At 44.0% G+C, this 25,775-nt stretch overlaps 1 protein-coding gene across 1 annotated transcript; it reads right to left on the bottom strand.

The window, feature by feature from the left end:
- Positions 1 to 8,266: 8,266 nt before the first annotated feature.
- On the bottom strand, positions 8,267 to 25,560 carry bco2a (beta-carotene oxygenase 2a). The gene is given in 13 exon segments (XM_083696031.1): positions 8,267 to 9,557; positions 9,560 to 9,653; positions 9,959 to 10,069; positions 10,294 to 10,476; positions 10,900 to 11,037; positions 11,578 to 11,745; positions 12,130 to 12,290; positions 12,427 to 12,555; positions 14,552 to 14,654; positions 14,910 to 15,025; positions 16,285 to 16,496; positions 16,645 to 16,849; positions 25,460 to 25,560. Coding segments are annotated over 13 exon segments (1,743 nt in total). The 5' UTR covers positions 25,488 to 25,560; the 3' UTR covers positions 8,267 to 9,462.
- Positions 25,561 to 25,775: the final 215 nt, after the last annotated feature.

Below are 25,775 nucleotides of genomic sequence, written 5' to 3'. Positions count from 1 at the left end.
TACAAAGGATATACAGTATCAAGGTAAATGTTAAGGAGTGTTTTGGGGCATGTTTGTTCAGCTCAATACCTCTCATACTGTACCCACTCTCCCTTTTTACCACTAGGCCACAGGGCAGGTATGCTGTGACAGACTGAGTGACTCATCGTCAGGTTAGTGTCACCACTCACAAAAGGTGGCATGCTGCTTATAGTTTCAACCACACCAGGTTCATCCAAACTATCTGTAAGATTGTCTGCGTACATGTTGTTTGTTTCTTCCCCTTACCGCCAAACTATACGCCGTCGTGGCACCCTAACGTATCCGTATCGTGAGCCACAGTTTAACAACTCGCAGTGATCTATGAGACATTCTTAACCTCATGCAAAAGCAGCAAGTCTGCGACACGAGGCTTGCTTGAAGCGGTGTAGATTTACGCTTTGTGTCTATTTTCCTCAGCAGTGAGAGTGTTGCAGAGGCATAGATGCAGAGAAATAAGCACATGATATCAAATATAAATTTGCTAATAATCTTAATTCTAGTAGTAGGAAAATTACAAAAATCACCCTGAAAGGTGATCCATTGAAAGGTCATTTAAAGGTCCAGTATATCATTTTAGGCTTGGATTAAAAAAAGAAAAACAGTGTTGAGGCAATTGTCATGCAGGTATAGGCTACTTCAAATAATTGAAATTGCACATTAGTTGTTGAGGTTTCAAGAATATAGCCCCCCGTTATGAAGTGTAGCCGAAATAATTTTAAGATAGCTTCTCTGTATGAAATATAGGCTATTCTGCCATCAGATCAACGTTTGTGGCAGTGCATCTCACCTCGCTCTTGGTGCAGCACCCTGAAAACTGTGTTAACGAAACTAAGATGGTACGCTCTAATTTCTGACATGAGAGAACAAAGGATTGAACCTCACAGTCTGAACATACTATGCTTTATGAGAGAGTGATCATGTTTGCACAACACATGAAATGTATCCTCCTTGTTCAGGGTGTATTCCAGATCTTGGAACACACAGTTACTAACTGATTTAACTGTAGGTATTATCAAAAAGCAATAAACAAAAGCCCAGTTACTGTATAAGCCTTTGTCAGAAAAAGTCTGTAAGACTTCACTACCATGCAGACTCAGTGCAGTCTTTGTCTCAGAGGCATTGTCATTGACACTGAGGCCCAGAGCTCAGCAATCACCTGGCTCTCACCAAATGTTAGGCCCTTTCACAAAGCAGATAGTATGTGAATTGTAATAGTATACACACCATACTGTATTCAACACAAGATTGGGCCAGCTGATAAGACAAATCAGTACAGCAAACCAAAAGCAACAGCAAAGATCCCATCAGGAGAGTAGCCATTTCACCGACCAGTGCGTAGGATGAGTGATTGCTTGTCTCTCGGCCTGTGGTATGCACACACAGCACACACAGTATCTAGCACATGGAATACAGTACATAGAAGATAGCTTCACACACTATAAAAGAGGTGAAAAGGACCTGTTGACACACTAACAGGGATCCATATTGGTGTGGACTTGATTTACCAGCCAAAACACATGAACACATGACAGGGCCCATGGTACAGTATGCCAAGGCAAGCATCCAGCAAGTGTCCTTGTCTCCCAACTCACAGTGGGAAACGACATGCAGGCAGAGTTGTGGGGCCAGCCAATCAATTTACCATGATGAAAGTCATCTGCTGTAGCCTGGCAACAGGTGCTGTAGAATAGCTTTAACCATGTTGTGGATGCCGGGACACCCATAGTCAGCAATGAGCAGTGGTACTACCCTCTGGGTTTTGTCCATACGTTTCTCAATTTCATATTTCCAGAGGCAGTCGTTATAGTTGCCAAGTGGGTGCTATCAGGTCAAGAACACTTTAAAACAATGATTAAAAAGCAGGAATAAGGGTTAAAAAAGGGCCCTGGCAGAGTTATTTTAATTTTATTTTATTCACTGGGGCATATTTTTGGGGGCCAAATGTTACAAACCTAAACGAAACGTCAAGTGAGCTGCAAATGTAACCTGTCTAGTGAAAGAGAGGTCTCAAACTCTACAGGGTTGGCCATGTCTCAGGGAAGTGATAGCCCTGTGCCGGAGCATTCCTCCTGCCTCCTCAGAGGGGCCCCACCGTGCAGCTCTGTGAGGTCAACGAGTTTAGACCATTACCCACAATTCCCCTGTGCAGCCTAGATTGAAATATGTACGGCTGCTCCTTTAAGACGATGAAACAGGAGTCGAGTGAATGCTCTCGGAGACAGAGACAGGGAGAGAGAGAAAGAGAGAGAGAGGGACCATCTAGTGGGGAGGGAGGAAAAATAGAAACTCATTGCTTCCCTGCCCCCCACTACAAAGCTGTTAAGTTGCCATTATTCATGTCGTAATATTATGGGTGTCGGTTTGCTCACTGCACTGCTTAGAGAGAAAAGGAGTCTTGTTGCTAGGAGAGGCAAGGCACAGCCTTCTCTCATTGGCCACTAGGAAGCGTTAGATGGCCCAATGAAAGCTCTCCCATAGCAGCAGTAGGACAGTAGAGCAGCCCGCACATGCAGACCTGATTAATATGTCAGACATGTTTTATGGGTTAAAGTGAATCAGAGAGATATTGGAAAGACTGCGGTAGGGATTGAATGTGTGGGTGTTTGCACAAATGTGCATTATGATTGTATGTTTAGCATGCATACGTGTGTGTGTGTGTGTGTATGTGTGTGTGTGTTTATGTGTGTACTGTATGTGTGTTTGCATGTATATGTGTGTGCCACTGGAGAAAGTTCTCGTGCCACAACAGTGCCACACACACACACACACACACACACACACACACACACACACACACACACACACACACACACACACACACACAGACTACTACTGTATAAGGACTCTTATAAGGCTGGGATCCTCACATGAGCTAAGTCATAAGGATCTAGTACACAAAGAGACACAGACGTCAACTTGTGAGCATTAGGAAGTCATGTGTCTCTTGGTAATTGAGTTAGTGTTACCACACCGTGATGTTTGAGATTCCTTTGCCTGAAGGAGAAAGGATGCATATGGGGTCAAACTGCTTTGTGGATTATTCATATGCCTAATTTAGAAAAGTTCAATTTATACTCAAAGTTCTTTTGGTTTGGCACCTTTGTCTTTGAACCCACATCCCTCTGGGCAGCTCTGGTCTCTGTCCATTCCCTACCACAGAATACGCCACATGGCCAGCTGGCTGCGTCTCTGGCCTAGCTCTCAGTACAGACTTTCTCTCACCCCCGTTGTTCCCGTTGTCCTGCGACAACACTAGTATAACTTAGAGACAATTGCAACTTTTGATCTTTGCAATTCACAGTTTAAAAATAATATTAAAATCACATAAGCGTTACTTAATGGACATTTTTCTCTTTGTATATCCGCCCCCACCCACGATACACACACATAGTTTTTAACATACGCATGCATATACACAGAGGGTCAGAGCACAGTCAGCCACAGTGCAGCATCCCTAGAGCACCAGGGATCAAACCAGCAACCTTCCGGTTACTGTATGCAAGTGTGTAATAAGCACTATGTAGACATACGTGTATTTCATATCAGTGTCTCCTCAAGTTGATCCTTAGATAGTCTAGTCGATTATCCCCCTCTAGATCACCACAGCAACGCCCCCAGTCTGAGACTGCACTGACTGTTGGAAGGGTCAGGGTCAAGGTGAAAAGTCATGAGATCACACAAACCTGTTCCACTAGAGTCAGGACACCATTCTAAGCTGGTGTAGTACATAATGCCTGGTTACTTTGTTGTGCCAGTAGTTTTACTGACAACAGTCAGTCTTGTTAGTGTTGTGATACCCCTATTGTATAACTAAAATAGAACTGTATGGCAGTACAACAGCAATACAATCACTCCAGACAAAACCTGAAATCCCATTATCGATAATCACATTTATAACAATGTGTATGTTCTGTTAAGCTGCAGTCTATGCACATGAACTCCAAAGCACTCCAAAAAGTTTGAATGCCTGATTTGGTTATTTGCAAGAAAAGATGCAGTCAGCGTTAATAGCTAGATTTAGAGCTTTCATCCTAAATAGCCGGTTCCTGGAGCTTACCAGAAATGAGAAAACCAGAGAAAGCACTCAATCCCTTCTCTGCCTCTTTTGTTCTCTCCTCTGTGGACATGTGCTTCCGCTCTGTGTGGCGGCGCGCGTTTGATGTGGTGGCAGGACAGCGGTGGGGGGCTCTGAGTGCAGGTGTATGGCTGGGATTTAGAGGGCAGCAGGGCAATAACACACACAAGCACGCACGCACGCACGCACGCACGCACGCACGCACGCACGCACGCACGCACACACACACACACATTGTATATGAAATGGCCACACAGCTCCAGTTAGTCTCCCATTTCACCTCATCAGTGGTTCTAGCTATTTCCTTTTTTTCCCCCTTCATTCTTTCATTTATGTTTTACTACTCTCTCATTCATGTTCAGTGTCATCATCCCCATCCATCAATTGCCTGCATACATACACTGGTAAGTGTATCTTAAAGGTAGACTCAGCTAGATGGAAGGGGCAACTTCTTGTTTGCAGACATCAACAATAACAGAATTCAAGTCTGCCTAGGCTTCCCTCATTGGCTCTTCTCATTTCAAGAACGCCTACATTGTGAAGATGAGGGCGTGCCTTGGCATATTTGGATGCTGCCGTTGTTGAGTCTGCCTTTTACTTTGAAGGCTACTCTTCATTGATATGTGTCCCCACTCCACATTCCAGATATTGAAAGTTTTGGTTTAGTCAGACTTTCAATCACTAACTGATCCCCTCCAACAGGTGCAGTACTCCAGACATCAGCCCTGCAGATCTGCCCTCCCACCCTGACCTCTAGTGGCTGATATGTGAATCACTCTGTGGAGAGGAACAGGATGTTTGATTCAGGTTTTGATTGTGGTCTTCTTACCCAATTAGTTCATGAGCAACCCACAGTCGGATCAGAGCAAACAGGATATTTGTTATGCTGATTATAAGTAATAGGGCGAGTGAGAGGCAAAGTTCCTGGAGTTAGTCATGGCCCAGACACAGCTCCTCTCTCTGTCTGTGATGCTCTAGAATGGCAGTGTGTGACCAATGCTCTCTGACTCATCCCAGTGCTTTGTGTTTTGCCTGCCACCTGCAGTTGGCTGATAGATGAAAATTCAAAATAACTAAAAAAACTCTCACACACACACACACACACACACACACACACACACACACACACACACACACACACACACACACACACACACACACACACACACACACACACACACACACAAACACTGCAGTGCCTGAGATATTTCTAATTGAGATGTAGACAAAAGCAGTCCTGTTGGTAGGGAACTGGATCTGCCTGGTCCAAGGGCAACTGAGTAACTCAGATCTTGTTAGGGTTTCTGTACACTCACTGCTTATGATGCTGTTTGATGTCAAGGATTATGTGAAATACGAGTGCTTTCATTTGCTGGGGAGATTGTGATAGTAACAGACACTGACACAGTGACAGACACTAGAGTGGAATACTCATACAGTCATGGACATCTGATAAATACAATCTCAAACATATGTAAACACTCACTCATTTACATGTACATAATCATCATATGTTCACCTGTATGCACTGCAGAGTTCAGCTATGGCTGACATAGTGATATAAATAGCAAAAGTTGCCCCTGGACGGAATACATAAATGTTTTAATGGTTTCTCAGATGGTTTCTGTACTTTGCAGTGCCTCAATCTGAATGTGTCCCCCTGTCAAGTAAAAGAAAGAGCAATACAATAGAATGTATTAATTATGGTAGTAACTGTTTATGGTCATTACAGTACACTCTCACTAGATGTGTTGTGGGTATACTGCCCTCTAGTGTGCATTTAATCTCTAGAAACATACACTCACCGGCCACTTTATTAGGTACACCTTGCTAGTACTGGGTTGGACCCCCTTTTGCCTTCAGAACTGCCTTAATTCTTTGTGGCATAGATTCAACAAGGTGTGGGAAACATTCCTCCGAGATTTTGGTCCATATTGACATGATAGCATCACGCAGTTGCTGCAGATTTTTCGGCTGCACATCCATGATGCGAATCTCCCGTTCCACCACATCCCAAAGGTGCTATATTGGATTGAGATCTGGTGACTGTGGAGGCCATTGGAGTACAGTGAACTCATTGTCATGTTCAAGAAACCAGTTTGAGATGATTTGAACTTTGTGACATGGCGCGTTATCATGTATGTACAGTGGGTCAGCCCAGTAGTAAGTAAGCTTTTATCTAGTTTTTTTTATTTAGCTTTTAAGGTTTATTTTGTTGTATTTTTCATGAAGTAATCCAGCTTGCTCTTCATTATTGTGAGTGTCTGAGCTAGGGAGAGAAAGCTGGTAGCCTATGTTGTAGACTGATTTGGTGGAGACAGCCATGTGCTATCTTACTATTTACATGTTTACATGTGGCTGATACAAAGACAGTGACATTTAGATATTCCATTATGAATGGTGATCAATGCCCCCCTCTCTCAGCCCTATGGTCATAGCATACTGGGTATTCTTACTGTAACACTAGGATCCAGTATGATCGAGTGTCTGTCACACAGGGATGAGCAAATCATTATCAATAATTATTCATCATAAAATATCTTTTGGAGTCAGATATAATGTAATGTTAACCTGTGTTAGTTGGTGTTTAAATGTATGTGCTTTATTCTTACCCCGTCCGGTCCTTCTCTCTCTTTTTAATAATTCTTAATTCATTGGACCATGTAGGCTCTGCATTTAACACTATCGCCCCAGCTGTCCTCCAGGATAAGCTATCCCAGTTGAGCGTGCCTGAGCCCACCTGCAGGTGGATCACTGACTTTCTGACAGACAGGAAGCAGCAGGTACGGCTGGGCAAGCTTGTCTGGGAGCCCCGGACCATCAGCACTGGAGCCCCACAAGGCTGTGTGCTCTCTCCTCTACTCTTCTCCCTCTACACCAACAGCTGCACCTCTAGCCACCCTTCTGTCAAACTCCTGAAGTTCGCAGATGACACTACCCTCATTGGATTAATCTCCAACGGTGATGAGGCCGCCTACAGGGAGGAAGTTGACAGCCTGGCTTCCTGGTGTAGCCAGAACTACTCGGAGCTAAACGCCCTAAAAACTGTAGAGATGGTAGTAGACTTCAGGAGAAGCCCAGCCCCAACTGCCCCCCTCATCATGTGTGACTCCCCAGTTAACATTGTGGAGTCATTCAGATTCCTGGGGACAATAATTTCAAAGGACCTCAGGTGGGCAGAGAACATCACCTCCACCATCAAGAAGGCCCAGTAGAGGATGTTCTTCCTACGGCAGCTGAAGAAATTCATCATGCCGCAGAAAGTGACGGTTGAGTTCTCCAACCAAGCCCCCTGCCTTTCTCTGACCACCCCCCCCCCCCCACGCCCCACCCTGTCACACAAACAACGCACTGACAGTGTAATTTATAATTATTTAAAATTATTCTAATTTATAGTGTACATGCCCCACAACCATTTTACAGCCTCTTGTGCCTACAAGATGTATTGTTCTGCTGCTCTTTTTTGTAAATTTGTAAATTTGATATTTTTGTTAATACTTTGCTATTTTGTAAATTTCTTGTCAATATTTGCTATTTGTTTTTTTATGTCCACGCACCAACCTCACCAAGTCAATTTCCTGTATGTGCAAATATACTTGGCCAAATAAAATAATTCTGATTCTGATTCTGATTCTGCTTCTATGTGATAGAAAGATGATGATACTAATAATATCCCCTACCCCTCTCTAAAGCATGATTATCATAACATAACTTTCTCCCTATAGTCTTATGGCATGGTTGATATGGTTGTGGCTAGATATAGGTCAGATCTGTTCACATACAGGAATATGAGCTCAGACATGTTACAGTATATTTGAAATGAGCCCAATGTACTTGCACGAGAAATTCTAACACAAGCCTACATACTGTACACATATTCATTCATTATGAGTTGATGAGTTGATGACATAGATTTATTATTAGGGTTGATGTACATGACACATTTTACATTACAGTAAGACATGACGTCACAGGAGTCGCTGACGTGTAATAAGTCTGTGTCATCACTCATCAACTCATAATGAACAAACATGTGTACAGTACTCTATGTACTGTAGGTTAGTGTTATTTGTAACTTTTTAAAAAATATTTTTATTCAGGGTCATTTAAAGTTGTTTCTCAAAATGTAAGACCTACTACAACATATTGGCATTCTGGGGTTGCTTTTGTAGAAATACTGTTTAATACAACAATTGTTATGCCATGAATCACATTACAAAATGAACAATTATTTATATTATATATAAAAGAAAAGAAAAGTAAATATACAGTAATACAAAATAAAACAAAATATACAAACAATTGTTAGTGATTAAATTTGAGCATATGACTGAGAAGAGAAGGCGTTCTCAGTCTGACTTCATTGTCTGGCCATGAAAACATTGGTAGCGATCAAGGAATGAGATCATATGATAAAGAATGGTCAGTGAAGAGCACTTTTTGGAAAAATAGCATTTTCAGTGTGCAAAACGTGCAAAAAGTGCAAAATGACATGCTTCAGCTTAGGTTTAAATGAAGGGCAGAATCCTAACTTGAGATATATGCCCTTGTCAGCTACATTCATGCAAGTCATGCATTAAAGTTAATGCATTCAGGCCAAAGTGATAAGTTGTATATAATACAAATGTCATTTGAAAAGTTATATTGAAGTAAGCAACAATTGGATAGTTGTTATTGTATAGTATGTCATTTCCCTTCTTAACACATTCAGTTAATGCAACCAGAGGTCATTTAGACTGGATGGAGACATTGTGAGTTCTGACTGTGTTTGGCACATGGTTTGCATATTGTAGGCATATGTGAACGAGTATCCTTGTAGATGGATTTATATGAATATCCATTTCCACATTTATGTTTGGCAGAGACTTTTGGGTATATTCTGTTGATATAAAAAGCATATCTAATATTGATAATCTGACTCCAATGTAATTATCACAATGTGCAAAGAATTGTTGAGTCTGTGCTTATTTAGTGTAAGACATGTCAAATAGAATTAATCAAATGCGGCTTTGATAATACTGCATAATACTGTATATGTACTTCATAGAAAAATGTTACATTCTGATAGAGATAGAGAGATGACCACCGGTCATCACAAAACAATGCTACAAGAGAGAGAGATTTTCCTGACCTCTGCTTCTTATATCATCCTAAAAAACACATTATTTAAATTAGGAGCTGTTGATAAGGAGACCACCAACCAATTGATCATTCATCTTATTGCATCTGAACTGATAACTGATCAGTTTTGACACCTCAAGACATTCCACAGAGCTCACAGCCATTTGTTTTCCGGGGGATGATTGGGGAATAGATGATTGAAGAAAAGATTGTGGCACTTGAAAAGATTGGGGAACAACTGAAATCTATCTGTGAAGACTGATTGTGTTAGGCCATCGAGGTGTCAGGAGGGGGCGACAGTCATGTTGGTAATGTCCATCTATGCAGTGGCATTGAAGGTTCCATGGAAGCCGTAGGGAATGTTCACAGGCACCTCCGCTCTTCCCAGCTCCTCAAATGTCTTTGCATCCAGAACCAGGAGAAATGTGCTCTTGTCCTGTTAGACAAAGATATTATAAATGAATCTCCATGTCAGTCAGGCTATGAGACGCTGTAACTAGTTACTACAGTTGTTGACAGAATCAACACCCTAGAGAAGCGTGAAACTGTCAATACATTTTTCAGTGGGGAGAATCACCTAAACAGGTGTGAGTGATACTGACTTTGACAGTGTGGTTGTCAAAGTAGTTTTTCAACAATTTGGGTATTATTTTTACTTCAAATGCCAATTTCAAAACAAATGCCAAAAATGTTGGAAAACCAGTTTGACCTAGTACACAGTCACACCCTGTAGTGACTTACCTCTGTGGGAGTGAGCACGACAGAGAGAATGACCCCACTGTCTTCCTCTACGGCATCTGGTAATGGGACAAACACAGGCTCTGACGGGTACAGACCCTTCTGGTACCACACCTGGGGTCAGACACACAACAGTCACAGTCTACATTCTAGGACATAACATTTGATTATAAATTACCTTCATACAGTTGGTTAGTAACTCCTCTAAGCAGTGTGAGCAACCTTGACATAATCAAATAATCTGTTTTTCTAACCCACTGTGTGTGTGTGTGTGTGTGTGTGTGTGTGCGTGTGTACAAGTGAAATGTAGCTCAATTCCAGAGAGGTATTCAACCCACCTTGAGTGTCTTGCTCTCCAGGTCCATCTTTAGGAGAGAGTCGCCCACCAGATGCCTGAACCCACAGCCATAGAAGTAGCGGTAGGGACGTGTGTTGTACTTGCCATAGTTGATCTGAGGAAACTCCAGACCACCATACTCATGCAGGTCGTCTCCATGGAGATCCTCATGTTGGCAGACCACCTGATGACACAAAGGGAAGGTGACAGACTCTGTACTGTCATCAATTAGCCACCACCTCCATGTCTCTGACAAACATGTCTATCATATGTTTCCCCTATGGCCCTGTGGCTCTGGTTGAATATGGGTCAGATCTATACATGCACAGAACTGTTGTGTTTTGTGACCAGCTGTTGTGATTGCTGTATTTTATAACAAGACTAGGCAGGACTCCCAGAATTGTTTGAAGGGTTGAAGTGCATCAATGTACAGTAATAACTGTATCGGAAGTCACAGCAGTTCTTTGTTTTCAATCTTTCATTGTGAGAAAATATGGTCAAAAGACCAGAATGAAAGAAAGTTTTGATTTTACAACTTTACAGTAACCCCTCCCTAACCGTCTCACACTAAACAGAGAAAAAACAAGACAGCACATTTCCAACATACCTGATCTTTATTAGTTTTCACAGAAGTGGCCAGGCTTGAGGGACGTGTGTTCAAGTTCACACCTGTTGGTGTCTCATTCGTCACATCGAGGGGCAGCACAAAACGCCTGGGGTACACTCTGCACATGGAGTTGTATACCTAGGGAAGAGAGTGCATGTGCACAGTTAATACTAATCCTACCTAAAGATATGTCTTATGTGTTAATGAATGTGTTCTGGACAGTATGCCTGCATATTTAGAGTATCCATGTGTGCTCATGCACATGTGTTTAGATATGTGTGTTCAATGGATAGCTCACCCAAATTACAAAATCCCATATTTTGTTCCTTACCCTGAAATGAGTCTATGGACAAGGACAGACTTCAATCAACACTTTGGTCTGTTTGACTTTCATTAGGTTTTGGTTATAAATGCAAACAATTAGCTGTTAGTTACAGTGTCCAGATAAACAAAACCAAAGTGTTAATTGAAGTTTGTCATTTAGACTAATTTAAGGGTAAACAACCAAATATATCATTTGTAATTTGGGTGAAATATCCCTAACTATCCCGAATTTAGATTTAGTCTATCAGGGCAACATGTCCCTGTGTATATTTGCAGGATGTGTGTGTGTGTGTGTGCGTGCGTCTGTGCGTGCGTCTGTTCTGCATCTGTTTGTATGAATGACTGCATGCTGACCTCATCCAGTGCCTCCCCTGACTTGCGCATGTTCTGGATGAGGAAGTTGTTGATGGCTTCGCCGTTGTCTGAACAGCAGATGTCTAGCACCAGGAAGCCATCCTCCTCAAAGGCATTGATCTGATGGAAGGTGGACAGAGCCTTTGTGTGGAACTTCACTGAGCTGGCCTAGAGTACAGATGAGGGAGAGAGTACACCATGCTACATAAAAGCAAGATCTAATTAAATGCAGAATGTAGTTACCATTATTACATATGGGTGAACATGAATGACACATGATTTTAGCAAATTAACATATATTATTTACTCAGAAGTATCCCTGCCCCCCCATGAGGCATTTTAAGTTAGATTCTTCAAGAATCAATGTAATATAGAATTAATTTAAAAAGTCCCAAAATTGATTGAAATGAATACCAATTGAAGTATTTTCAGTCATGGTGCATTATGAAGGTATTACAGTGAGCAGTCTCTCCAGGGTTACAGCAGGTAGTCAATTAGGATCAAGACCCTCTCCACACCAGTCACATCCCTAGTGCCCTACCCACATCTAACCTTTCCTGTGTGCTTGTCAACAAGGTGGAAGACTGTCTCCAGGTTGGGGTCCCAGTAGATGCCCTCACTCAGAGCTTTCCCCCTCAGCTTACACGTGACTATCTTCAGCAGGTCCATCTTTATGGGCTGCTCAATGAACACCACATAGTTCTGTGACATAGCTATAGGAAGAAGAAAAGGAGAAAATCAGCAGCATTCTCATGCAATGCTGAAAAAACCCTCAACATTGTGTAGTGGTTGGGGGGGGGGGGGGGTATGACTACAGTGGTGGTGCAGATGGGGGGGTGTTTGGTTTACCAAAACTGTGGTAGTAGGAGGGCCTGGCCTTGTCCGCTGGTACAATGGAACACAGCACTTTGGCCCCCTGCAGAGTGTCATTGGGTCCTGTCTTCTCAGGGGGCACGCTGATGATGTTATACAGGGCTCCTGGAAACACAAACACTTACCATTCAACCTATCACACAATGATCATACTGTGGCCCAATCAACACAATTTTATACACAAAACGCATGTCATTACATTCTGATTACATACAGTATATGCTGTATATCCTGTCATAAGGATTATATACAGTTAGGTCTGGAAATATTTGGACAGTGACACAATTTTCATAATTTTGGCTCTGTACGCCACCACAATGGATTTGAAAGGAAACACTCGAGATGCAATTGAAGTGCAGATGTTCAGCTTTCATTCAAGGGGTTGAACAAAAATAGTGTATGAAACATTTAGCAATTGCAACCATTTTTATACAGTCCCCTATTTTCAGAGGCTCAGATGTAATTGGACAAATTAACATAATCATAAATAAAATGTTAATTTTTAATACTTTGTTGAGAATCCTTTGCAGGCAATGACTGCCTGAAGTGTTGAAGCCATGGACATCACCAAATGCTGAGTTTCGGCTATTGCAGAATATTCCACTTCTTTGCCTTAAAAAACTCCTGGGTTGCTTTCGCAGTATGTTTTGGGTCATTGTCCATCTGTACTGTGAAGCGCTGTCCAATCAACTTTGCTGAATTTGGCTTAATCTGAGCAGCAGTATATCCCTAAACTTCAGGATTCATCCGGCTGCTTCTGTCCTCTGTCACATCATCAATAAACACAAGTGACCCAGTGCCATTGGAAGCCATGCATGCCCATGCCATCACACTGCCTCCACCGTGTTTTACAGAAGATGTGGTATGATTCAGAGCCGTTCCAAGCCTTCTCCATACTTTTTTCTTCCCATCATTCTGGCACAGGTTGATCTTAGTTTCATCTGTCCAAAGAATGCTGTTCCAGAACTGGGCTGGCTTTTTTAGATGTTTTTTGGCAAAGTCTAATCTGGCCTTTGTATTCTTGAGGCCTATGAATGGTTTGCACCTTGTGGTGAACCCTCTGCATTTGCTTTTGTGAAGTCTTTTCTTTATGGTAAACTTGGATAATGACATGCCTACCTCCTGGAGAGTGTTCTTCACTTGGCTGGATGTTGTGAAGGGGGTTTTCTTTACCATGTGAAGGATCCTGCGATCATCCACCACTGTTGTCTTCCGTGGACATTCAGGCCTTTTTGTGTGGCCGAGCTCACCAGTGCTTTCTTTTTTTCTCCGAATGTATCAAACTGTTGATTTGGCCACTCCTAATATTGCCGCTATCTCTCTGATGGATTTTTTTTGTTTTTGCAGCCTAAGGATGGCCTGTTTCACTTGCATTGAGAGCTCACAGTAAAAGCTTCCAAATACAAGTGCCATATTTCGAATCAACTCAGACCTTTTACCTGCATAATAAATATAGAAATAACAAAGGAATAGCCCACACATGCCCATGAAACAGCTTTTGAGTCAATTGTCCAATTACTTTTGGTCCCTTAAAAAAGAGGGGGCTACATATAAAAGAGCTGTAATTCCTAATCCCTTCCTCCAATTTGGATGTGTACCCAAATTAAAGCTGAGAGTCTGCACTTTAAGCCCGTATTCATATATAACTGTAACTTGAATATGTTTTGGTAAACAGCTAAAATAACAAAAATTGTGTCAGTGTCAAAATATATATGGATCTAACTGTACATGCTGGCATATCTTGTATGTGTTTTGTGTTGCAATTGTTCATCATTAACAGAACCAGTCAATATGAGTAAACAAAACATCTGTTGTGTAAGGGGTTGTCATGCCATTTTACCCTGTTTTGAGAAAATGGAATTTGTCCCCTAACCTCCCCCCATGGTGACAAGGTTAAGAGCTAACCCTAGAATTATCTGAGCTCATAGCACAGCAAAACAAAAAATATAGATGATATTATAAAGATCTCTTTGCTGTTTGATATCCACAGCACACGTGGCTTTTTTTGGCTTTTACTTGTGTCAGAGAGGTTTGAGATGCAGTTGGCAGTGGGTTTTTCTTTTGTTTGTTTTACATGTAAAACGTGTACTGTTTGTCTGACCTTTGCTGCCATAAGAGTTGCCCATGTTGTATGATGTGCCGTCAGGGTCAGAGTGGGGGTGGGCAGTAGCCCCATTCACAGCAATGAATTTGCTCCAGTCCACCTAAAGTACAGAGAACAATCCAGGTACACAATTGTCATTGTCAGCTGACTGGGGAAACCACCAAGTGTCAGCACAGAAGGGGAGATAGGAGTTCAACACCCAGTAAAATTGACATACAGCATGCTCTGATTCACTGCAATTAAAATGAGATCAACAAAATCAACAAAGTTTTACGGGATTGCATAAGTCACAACATTTGTGAAAGTGGTTCTGGAGCTTGTTGTTTTGTTCGTCTCTCCTCTATTGTGACAGTACCTTTTCTAAGCTCTCTAGACTCTCTGGGTCCACTCTGTGCATGAAGTTGGTCTCTGTGCTGACGTAGTAGTCACCCTTGTATTTGGCAAAGCTGACACTTGCATTGTCTGTTGGCTCTGCAGTGGAAAAAATGTAGAAAATAAGGAATTAATGCAAACTGTTTATATGCATTGCTAATTGACTACATGTGTGGGTTCTGGCTTGTACTCTTTTTTGAAAGTCACGGTTGCTTACAAAAACCCAAGAGGAAATGCCTATGCCTCTCTTGTTTTCGCCAACTGATGATATTATATAACCCAGGACCATCGCCAAACATTACAGGCATCTACTCCCCTGCCGCTCAGACTGCAGCTTGTACAACCCAAAGTTTGAAGACAGGCACCGCTCATTTAGAACTTCTAATTTAATTTGAATGACTTGGTTTGAAATACTGCTCCCTTTGTCAGATTTGTTTAAACTATCAGAAGAATCTGAAAAACACACTGTAACGTAACCATGGAATTAGAATTATACAACTGTTTCTCAGGTCATAAACTTTGCCAGGCTGGCAGATACTGTCACAATGTTTCCCACTATGCAGTGCTAGCATTTTATAAACAAACAGTTTGTATATTTTGGGAGCAGATAGTCAGCAACATACCATCTGTGTTTTTTTTAACCTCTGCCTCAGAGAGGAGGCGGAAGAGAAATACTGTTCAACAACAGCTACGCGACTTACATGACTTACTATTTGCAGACTGCAGCTCATACTGTACAATAGAAGCCTATACAGTAGATCATTATATAACAATAGCAGCCTACTACTGTAGGCCTATAGACCAATAGGCTATACCAAAATTCACTATGGGATAAAGAGATGAAGTACTATTTGTACGTTTTGTGGATATGCACACATTTGCCACTATTAGAGAACATAGCAAATTGTAAGTTTTCAGATTGTCAGTGTCGCCAAAGAGGGCAGCAACACACACAACTACATGCTACACCTTTAAGAATAACTTTGTGTCTAAGTGTTAAAGGCGCAATCTGGGATTTGTTCTGCTGTTCAATGGTCAAATCAATTCATAATATATACTGTACAACTGTCTTACTGGCACTATCATAACTCAAAATAAAAGGTTGCTTTACTTCATTGTTTGTAAACAATGTATTTGTAAACAAACAATGTATAGCTTTGAAATATGTGTAATTGACAGTGATCACATTTCCCCAGATGTATCTCTCAACTTTATACCAAAACAACAACATGAATTAAGGATTTAAGGAATTAAGTCTATGCTAAAATCAGTAAGGAGAATTGGGAATTTGAATGCCAGCATGTTACATGAACTGCACAGCTGCTTGCCTCATTAGCCCCTCCCTCTACATGACTTACGCATCATCTCAAAGCGAGAGAGGAAGCGTTGGAAGAAGTTTTTGCAGGGGTCAGGCATGGCTAAAGTGCCAAATTCTGACATCATGATACGGTCCCTCTCGCTGTTCTTCTTGTAGGAGTCACTTTGCAGGAAGCGGCTCTTGTATGTCACCTGTCCATCCTCGATCTTAAACTGGTGCAGCATGGCCATCCCATCAAACCAGTGGTTGAATCTGAGAGGCGTACAGTGGGAATAGATTGGTCTATTAAGTGGAGATAGATAAATGCAAAATATTTGAAACCTGTGAACTGTACTGTTGAGGTAATGGATTTTTCATCTTTGTTGTATCAACATGGGCTTGTTGTTTTAGTTTGACTCACTGTTGGTTTCCAAACTCAAACTTTCCTGGCCCATTTCGGAGGAGACTGCCACGGATCCAGGAGGGGATGGTCCCACACACCTCGGTGGCGATGGCCTCGGGGGTCTCATCCACAGAGTGTACCAGAGGGGCAATACTCTGCAGCCCCTTCAGCTCTGTGAAGCAGTGCTTCTTGTGCTTAGCACCATCAGACGGAATGGTCTCATCTGCAGAAACACAACAATCTAAACGAAGGTTACGTAGGTAACCACGGTTATGTGAGCTAATTGGATCACTCCAATATGGTATCCTTCCGCGCGGCAGGATACGTTCCGAGTAGAATTTCAGAGAAGTCCCGTGTACCGGGTAGTGCTGCGGCTGCATCACCCCATAAACAGCAGTCCACAGCACTACTTCTTCCTCGTGTCCTTTTCGAGGCGCCATAGATCTCCGGAAAAAAGGATTGGAGTGATCCAATTAGCTCACATAACCGTGGTTACCTACGTAACCTTCGTTATGTAGCACTATATTGGATCACTCCAATATGGTATCACAATACCAGATCACTCGGTGATCTATGACCAGTCAACAAGCGAAGCCCAGCACTCACCTAGAAGACGGGGCTGAGCTTGGGCCAGTCAACCTTGTAGTGGGCCATCGTCTGCTCCCAGAGAGGCGGAGGCAACCCCCAGCACTGCCCGTTCCACCTCATTAGAGGGGGCCACATTGACTTGGTAGAACCTAGCAAAAGTGCTAGGCGATGCCCAACTGGCTGCGGCACAGACGTCAGCGAGGGGAACTCCTCTGAGCAGGGCCCAAGAGGCAGCCACGCCCCTAGTAGAATGTGCTACTATAGCAGATGACAAAGGCCGGCCGGCCAGCTGATATGCGGTAGTAATGGTGTCAACAATCCAATGTGAGAGTCTCTGTTTCAAAAGCCTCTGACCCAGAACTCTCTCACCATAGCAGACGAAAAGCTGATCAGACTTTCGGAATGCTCGTGTCCGCGTGATATAAGTGTCCAAGGCCCTGACCGGGCACAGTACACTGGAGGTAGTACCTATCCCACTCGCACTCGTGGGAGGGGTATAGGCAGACAGGTGCAAAGGTCGGTTCACATGTCCGGTAGACAGGACCTTTGGTAGAAAAGAGGGGTTAGGTCGGAGGGTGACGCTCATTTTGTCGGGGCCCATCCGGAAACACTCAGCACTCACAGAAAATGCATGAAGTTCACTAACCCTCTTTGTGGAGGTAATGGCCAACAGGAACGCCACTTTCAAGGAAAGGTGCTTAAGAGACACAGAGCCCAGGGGCTCAAAAGGTGGCAGGGTAAGCGCTGACAGCACCACGTCGAGGTCCCAGGTGGGCACCAGAGGGGCCCTTACCGGACATAGACGTCGAACACCCTTCAGAAACCGGGAGAGTAAAGGGTGGCTACCCATCGGTCCCTCTGGCCCGTCATCGTGGCATGCAGAGATAGCGGCCAGATACACCTTCAGTGTAGAAGCCGCCCGGCCTGCGTCGAGCAAAGACTGTAAAAACTGCAGAACAGTCTGAACATTGCAGCTCTCTGGATTGGCGTTCTGACTCTCACACCAAGAGCAAAATACACGCCATCGTGTCTGATATGCCGCGTTGGTAGAGGGGGCCCTGGCACTCTGCAACTTGTGCATGACGTCATTCAGGAGGCCTAAGTCTGACCACTTGCGCCTCTCAGAGGCCAAACCCACAACTGGAGGCGATGTGGGTCCGGATGCCATAGGGCCCCCTGGGCTTGTGAAAGCAAGTCGAGTCTCTGTGGCAGCTTCCATGGTGTCCCCGAGAGGAGAGACAGCAACAGCCTGAACCAGGGGCGTCTCGGCCAATACGGGGCTATCAGGAGCACCTGATGGCCCATCATCTCGACCCTGTCCAGCGTCGCTGGGATCAGGGGAAACGGAGGAAACGCATAGAGCGTCGTCATCGGCCAATCGTGAGCCAGGGCATCCAGACCTAGAGGCCCCGGGGGGTCCGACATTGAGAACCAGCTGGGGCAGTGAGTGTTGGTCTGAGAGGCAAACAGGTCCACCTGTGCTCTCCCGAACCTGTCCCAGAGCTGGTGTACCACCTGAGGGTGCAGACGCCAGTCTCCCTCTCGTGGCCCATCCCTCGAGAGCATGTCCGCTGCCGTGTTCAGGATCCCCGGGATATGCGCTGCTCGTAGAGACGCAAGATGGGTGTGAGCCCATAGCAAGAGTTCCCGAGTCATCTCGTAGAGGCGGCGGGACCTCAAGCCCCCCTGGTGATTGACATATGCTACGACTGTAGTGTTGTCTGATCGGACCAGGACATGCTGTCCTTTCAGATAGGGCAGAAACTGCTGGAGGGCTAGGCAGACCGCCCTGAGCTCCAATACATTGATGTGCAGACCAGTCCATGGGGGGCTCCAGTGGCCGCTGGCCGCCATGCCCCTGAACACTGCACCCCAGCCCGTCAGCGAGGCATCGGTGCACACTAGTTCTCTGTGTACCACTCTGCCCAACCTCGTACCATCCATCAGGAAGGAACGGGAGCGCCATCGGGACAATGCTAACAAACATTCCCTTGTCACCACCAGGCGACGGTGTTTGTGTAGCTTTGGATGCAGTCTGTGGGAGTTGAACCACCGTTGCAGTGGTCTGAGACGGAGAAGGCCCAACGGGACCAACAGCGAAGCCGCCGTCAGTAGGCCGAGCAGTCGCTGGCACTCCAAAACGGATACAGTTTGTCCAAGCTGGAAACGGTCGAGGAAGGACAGGATTTTTGCGACCCTCTCTTGAGGGAGGCATGCTCTCATAAGAGACGAGTCCATTGAGATCCCGACAAAGGTCACCTCCTGAGAGGGGTTCAGGTGACTTTTCCGTCTGTTCAAGGTGAGACCCAGATCCTGGATGTGGCTCAACAGGATTCTGGTGTCCCTGGTAACTTGCTCTCTCGATGGGGCGCAAACCAACCAGTCGTCCAGGTAGTTCAGAACCTGAAGTCCCTGGGACGACAGAGGCGCCAAAACTGCGTCCATACACTTGGTGAAGGTACGCGGCGCCAGTGAGAGCCCAAAGGGGAGGACCTGGAACTCGTAGGCCACTCCCTCGAAGGCAAACCGGAGGTACTTCCTGTGAATTGGGTGAACGGGAACATGGAAGTATGCATCCTTCAAGTCGAGCGTGGTGAACCATAGACCCTTGGAGATGGCCTGTAACACGCGTGCTGGCGAGAGCATTTTGAACTTCAGCTCTTTCAAGCAACAATTGAGGGCGCGCAGGTCCAGGATAGGACGGCAGCCGCCATCCTTCTTTGGCACAATGAAATACGTGGAGTAGAATCCACTGAGCCGTTCTGATGGCTCTAACCTCTTTACAGCACCCTTGCTGAGAAGTGAGGCTATCTCCAACCGGAGGACCTCCTTCTTTGAACGGTTGGATACTGTAGTGATCCGAATGCCCCGGTAGGGCGGTGGCCGGCGACGGAATTGGAGTTTGTAACCCCTCAGGATTGTATTCAGCACCCAAGGGGACTCCACTCGCTCCACCCAGTTTGCCCTTTGGGCCTGGGAGAAGCGGCCGAAGCCGTTGGCCAACATGTCAGGAAGACTGCTGGGGGCCACCCTTCTTAGCCGCAGGTCGTCCGCGTCCGGGAGGGGGGCCACCGCGCCGCTGGCGGCGCTGCTGGTTTACATTCCCCTGGTTACCATTCCGCTGCCTCGGAGGCTGGCTTGGCGGCGGGGGAGGAGGCCAGAGGCGCTGCTGGGACCCAGGCGGGAGTGTGTACCTCGGCTGCCAGGTCGTCTGAGGAGCAGGTCTGGGGCGCGACGTGGTCATGAACTGCTGCAAAGTCTCCCTGTCTTTGCGTAGCTTCGCCGTTTGCTGCAGTATAGCATCAACCCCCGGCCCAAAGGTAGTACCTGGTGTGAGGGGGAGCCCCATGAAGGTCTTCTGGACCGGCAGCGGCAGCTTGGACTAAGACAGCCAAAGGTGGCGGCGCGAGGACACAACTGAAGCTATGGCTTGGCCATTAGCTCGCGCCAAGTCTGTCTGCAGCAGACCGAGCAACCTGGACACTTCCATTGCCTCGTCGACAAGGCCCTGGCTTCCTCCTGGGAGAGTAGGGATTAGGCGGGCCAGGTAGGAGCTGAGCAGCATGGCCGCGTTCGTAAGGCGGGCCATGGAGGAGAGGACGCTGAAAGTAGAACTCAGGAGCTGGTCACTGAGTCTCTCGGGTCCTGGCTTAAGCTGCGGCACCTTGCCGATGATTTCCTTATCAGGGAGGATCATAGCCGCCACCATGTCATCCATTGTGGGATATCTGTTGATCCCCAAGGGCTCTTGGTCCGCAATGAGGGTCCATGGCCTGGTATCCCTGGAGGGGCGGAAGCGCCCCTGCATCCTGGTCCAGTATTCACGGAATGCCACCGCGAACTGGGGACAGGTGGGGATGAGCAGCTTGTCAGAGGCTGGCTCCTCCCACTTGAGGCCAAGGGAGACAGCCACCTTCGCCAGGAGAGCACACGTCGCTTCTGTAACCACCGGTGGTCCTTCTGAAGCAGCGCTGCCAGCGTTTGAGGGCGCTACAGATCCAGCGGTTGATGGTGCTGCGAACCTAGCGCGTTTGTAGCGCTGTAGCAGCACCGAGGCACTGTCGCCAACATCCAGGTCGTCTGGAGCGTGAAGAAAAAGAGAGTCGTCGTCTTCCTCTTCCAAAGCGCTCACTGCCTCGCGCAAGTCAGTTTCCCTACGTTCGAGGCGGTCCAATTCCTCCTCCGTGTGCCGCTTGGCAGGGGGGGCGCCCAGGTACACGGTGTCGAACAAATATTAACTTAATAACAACAACGACAAACTTCGAACGAGATGGCACAGGCCAAATCGAGCGAAGTGACAGCAGAGCACTCAATGGAGAGGCTAGCTAGCTAGCTCCTCCAAGCTATTGAATAGCTGCGAGTATACTTCTGCACACAGAGCTCTTACCTGCTCCAGAATCCATCTCTACGGAACGCGCCGAGAAAAGGAAGAGGAAGAAGTAGTGCTGTGGACTGCTGTTTATGGGGTGATGCAGCCGCAGCACTACCCGGTACACGGGACTTCTCTGAAATTCTACTCGGAACGTATCCTGCCGCGCGGAAGGATACCATATTGGAGTGATCCAATATAGTGCTACATAACCACATTGACCTGCAATAGGCTATTTGTTGTTCACACTGATAAAAACCATAGAGAAACTCATCCAGATTAGCAACCCAGAGGAAACTTCTCTACTATTCTTTCTTTGTTTTGCTGTACACTGACAGTGTAGTCTATCCTGTACATGCAACTGCATTCTACTGTACACACCAGAATGGCTCAAATGTGTATTATGGTCATGCATGTATGCACAGTGTGGTGAATTAGAATTAAATGGTTCAGAGTAAACAGTGTACTTTACACTTTAGATTATACTGTAGACTTGATGAATGCTATACGCTATGAAAGTCTCACAAACTACACAATGTAAACATAACTGGTAAATATGTTATGATTTGGCCCAAGGTTTACTCAGCTTGCAGGTAAGGTAAATTGAGGAATTTACTGGAATTTACCGTCAATTTGCTACTGCACTGACTAAATTTTGCTAGCAGTCATAACAATTATCCATGTCTCCAAAAATGACGTGACTCCAATTTCGTTCACATTCTGAAATTTGTAACATACTTTTATTGTGTATTAGAGGGGTCAGTTGTGCAAGGGAAGTTCTATGACACATTAATTATGTAGTCTTATGAACATTGTTAACTTGGCAAAAGATGAATCCAATTAACCTTATTAAAAGCCTCGTATACAGTCATGAGAAAAAGTTAGGACACCCCCCAAAATATTAAGTTATTCTCTTAAAAATATGGACATATCAATATGTTATCTTCTTTCTAACAATGTCTATAGATAAAGGGGATGTAATTGAACAAAAAACTATGAAAATGTAACTTTGTAATCATTTATTTAACGAAAAATTAACAATAATGCCAATTCCTACTGAGGAAAAAGTTAGGACACCCTATGCCCTAATAGCTAGTATTGCCCCCCTTGGCTGAAATAACCTCAATTAGACGTTTCTTATAACTGTCTACAGGTCTCTGACATCAATTGGGAGAAAGTTTTTCCCACTCCTCCTTGCAGAATTCTTTCAGCTGTGTGATGTTCGAGGGGTGTCTTGCATGCACAGCCAGTTTCAAATCAATCCACAGCATCTCAATAAGATTAAGATCCGGGCTTTGACTTGACCATTCCAGAACTCTCAATTTATTTTTCTTGGGTCATTCCTTGGTAGATTTACTGGAATGTTTTGGGTCATTGTCATGTTGCATGGTCCACATCTGCTTCAGCTTCAACTTTCGAACAGATGGTCTCACATTTTCCTCAAGCACCCTCTGATACAATACAAAATTCATAGTGGATTCTATGATGGTGAGCTGACCAGGCCCTGCTGCAGAAAAGCAGCCCCAAACCATGACATTTCCACCCCCATGCTTCACAGTTGGTATGAGGTTCTTGTTCTCAAATGCTGTCTTGGTTTTGCGCCAAACATGTCTACTCTTACTGTGCCCAAATAGTTCAACTTTGGATTCATCTGTCCAAAGCACATTGTTCCAGAAGTTCTGGTCTTTCTCTAGGTGTTCTCTGGCAAACTTTAGTCTTGCCCTGATGTTTTTTTTTGACAGCAGGGGTTTCCTCCTTGCACACCTCCCATGTAATGCAAACTTGTTCAGTCTCTTTCTTATGGTGGATGCATGTACTTTAACATCAATTGTGGCAAGAGATACCTGTAGGTCTCGTGATGACATTATGGGATTGTTGGAGACTTCTTTAAGCATCTTTCGGTCAGCTCTTATGCTGAACTTGCTTGGGCGGCCTGACCTGGCCATGTTGGTGGTGGTTTTAAATGTTCTCCACTTCCGGACAGTGGAATGGCCAATTTCGAATAGTTTGGAGATCTTTTTATATCCCTTCCCAGACTCATATGCATCTACAATTTTTCTTCTGAAGGCCTCAGAGAGCTCTTTTGATCTCGCCATGGTGATGCAACTCACTTCAACAATCAAGAGCAAACCAAACTAAATATCTGAGGCTTAAATAGGACAGGCTCCTCCAAAATCCTCTGTAACGATGTTCTAATCATTTGCACCTGATGTGGTGCTCTTTATTATAATTTTAGGCATTTTAAGTGGAACTAAATGTGGGGGTGTCCTAACTTTTTCCTCACAAGAAGATTGCATTTCTATTAATTACATTTTACCAATCATTTTTTAAATAATTTGTTTCAGTTGTATTTGTTTAGTTATATTACCTCAATTTTTCAATATTGTTCAAATGAATATCAAATGTCCATATGTTTGAATATGTTGAAGAAGACAAAGGTTTTCATAGGGTGTCCTAATTTTTTCTCATGACTGTAGTTCTCTCTATGATGCTCCTCACAGTGAACTTGAAGTTCACTGTTCATACAGTACACCCCACAGCTGCATGTAATTACTAACAGAGAACAGTACTTTTACACGTCCTGATGGGACATTTTTCACAATATTGAAATGAGAGCCAAAGCCAGACAAAGTTAAGCCTGCAATATGATCTGGAAGGGAACAATGTCTTGTTTGTTATTACAGTTTTTGTTGATTGCTTGAGCCTATTTCTTGAAATAGTATTCAACTACACATTAACATGTTCCCCTAAACAGCTAACACGTTTGCCAAAACACCACATTTATTTAGCAAAGTGCACTACAGTACAAGTCTCCAAACTTAGAATACAGTACATGTCATAAAAGCAAATCAGTGCATCAAAACGGTGTAATGTGTTATCTAATGAAACATTAATTCCACCATTCATTTCATAATGACACTAAATAGTTGATCCGCCACGCCAGGCGCTTTCCCCCCCGCTGCTTAGCCAGGGAGAACATCGCAGGCGATGTAGATGAGGTCCTCTGGATCGGAGGCGGGATGCGGACAGATTTACATGTAGATCTGTTTCACCGCATTTTGTATTTTTATTTTTTGTTAGCCTACGAAAAACTATTTTTTGCAGTCAGTTCAGTCAGCTGAACATTTTACTGTATTACAGTAGCAAATAAATATTTGCTTTGTTACCTTTTTGTATTTGTGGACTGATTTCATCATTACATCCCCAGAAAGACAGTCTAAACATTTTCTTACTGTGGTGTTTTTCATTTTACTTATCAGTGCAATTACTGTGAGTTTTGCTAAAATACATTTGTGTATTCTCAGAACTCTGACAATGTTGCAGTATCAACTATAAGTTTGCAGTATGACGCTGGGTTGTGAGTTTAGCCCAATTGGAGCTCATTTGATAAACAAATGTGCATTGTATCCTATTCTGATACAATGATTGTGTCAATGCAATATTTATGATATATTCAGTATTGTATTATAATATGCCAACAGTCTTTATACTGTATGTACCATAAAATTGCAACCTATTTTGGGACAGAAAACAGCCCTAAACTTTTAAAAAGATGAAAAATGAGAAATTGTATGTATGAATTTCTACACAATTTTATACATTTGAATATGTAACATGGCCTCAGGAAGCCAAACATATAAACAGTATTTCACACCAGTGTTTAATTGATGCTCTGTAAGAGATATTTATATGATAGCTGTGTGTATCGTTTTGGTGGAAAGAATCCGTTTTTTCATAAGAGAGAACAGAGTTTTGACAAAATGGTTAACTCTTTTCTGTTTTGATAAATTGAGCTATAGTTTCAGGAAACGTGTTTAAACGATTGGGGAAAAACTGTAACAAAATTAGGATTAACAAGAAAGACAATAACCTTACCTTGGACCTGAAGCTTCACTGATGCCATGATTCAAATACTGTTGAGTATTCACACGCACAAGTCAGTCGCTTCCTTTTATTTCAACAGGGTTCTTCTCTAATGTACTGTAAACTGTACACCGCACACTAGTGGTAGCTCTACACTCAACTGTCTGTCAGCATGGAGGCGGAGCTTTATATAATCCTGTTGTATCACAGGGTAAACAGAGGGGGAGGGGAGCAGTGGAAGAGGAAAGCAAGCATAATTTTTCAGCTTGTGATGTTTTTATTTTTATTTTTATTATTACAAAGACTTTTACAAGATACAAATATGGGC

This window comes from Argentina silus (assembly GCF_951799395.1).
Source record: "Argentina silus genome assembly, chromosome: 2".
NCBI lineage: Eukaryota > Metazoa > Chordata > Actinopteri > Argentiniformes > Argentinidae > Argentina > Argentina silus.
The sequence above is the reverse complement of the archived record's forward strand: the minus strand, read 5'-3'. Positions and strand labels throughout refer to the sequence as shown.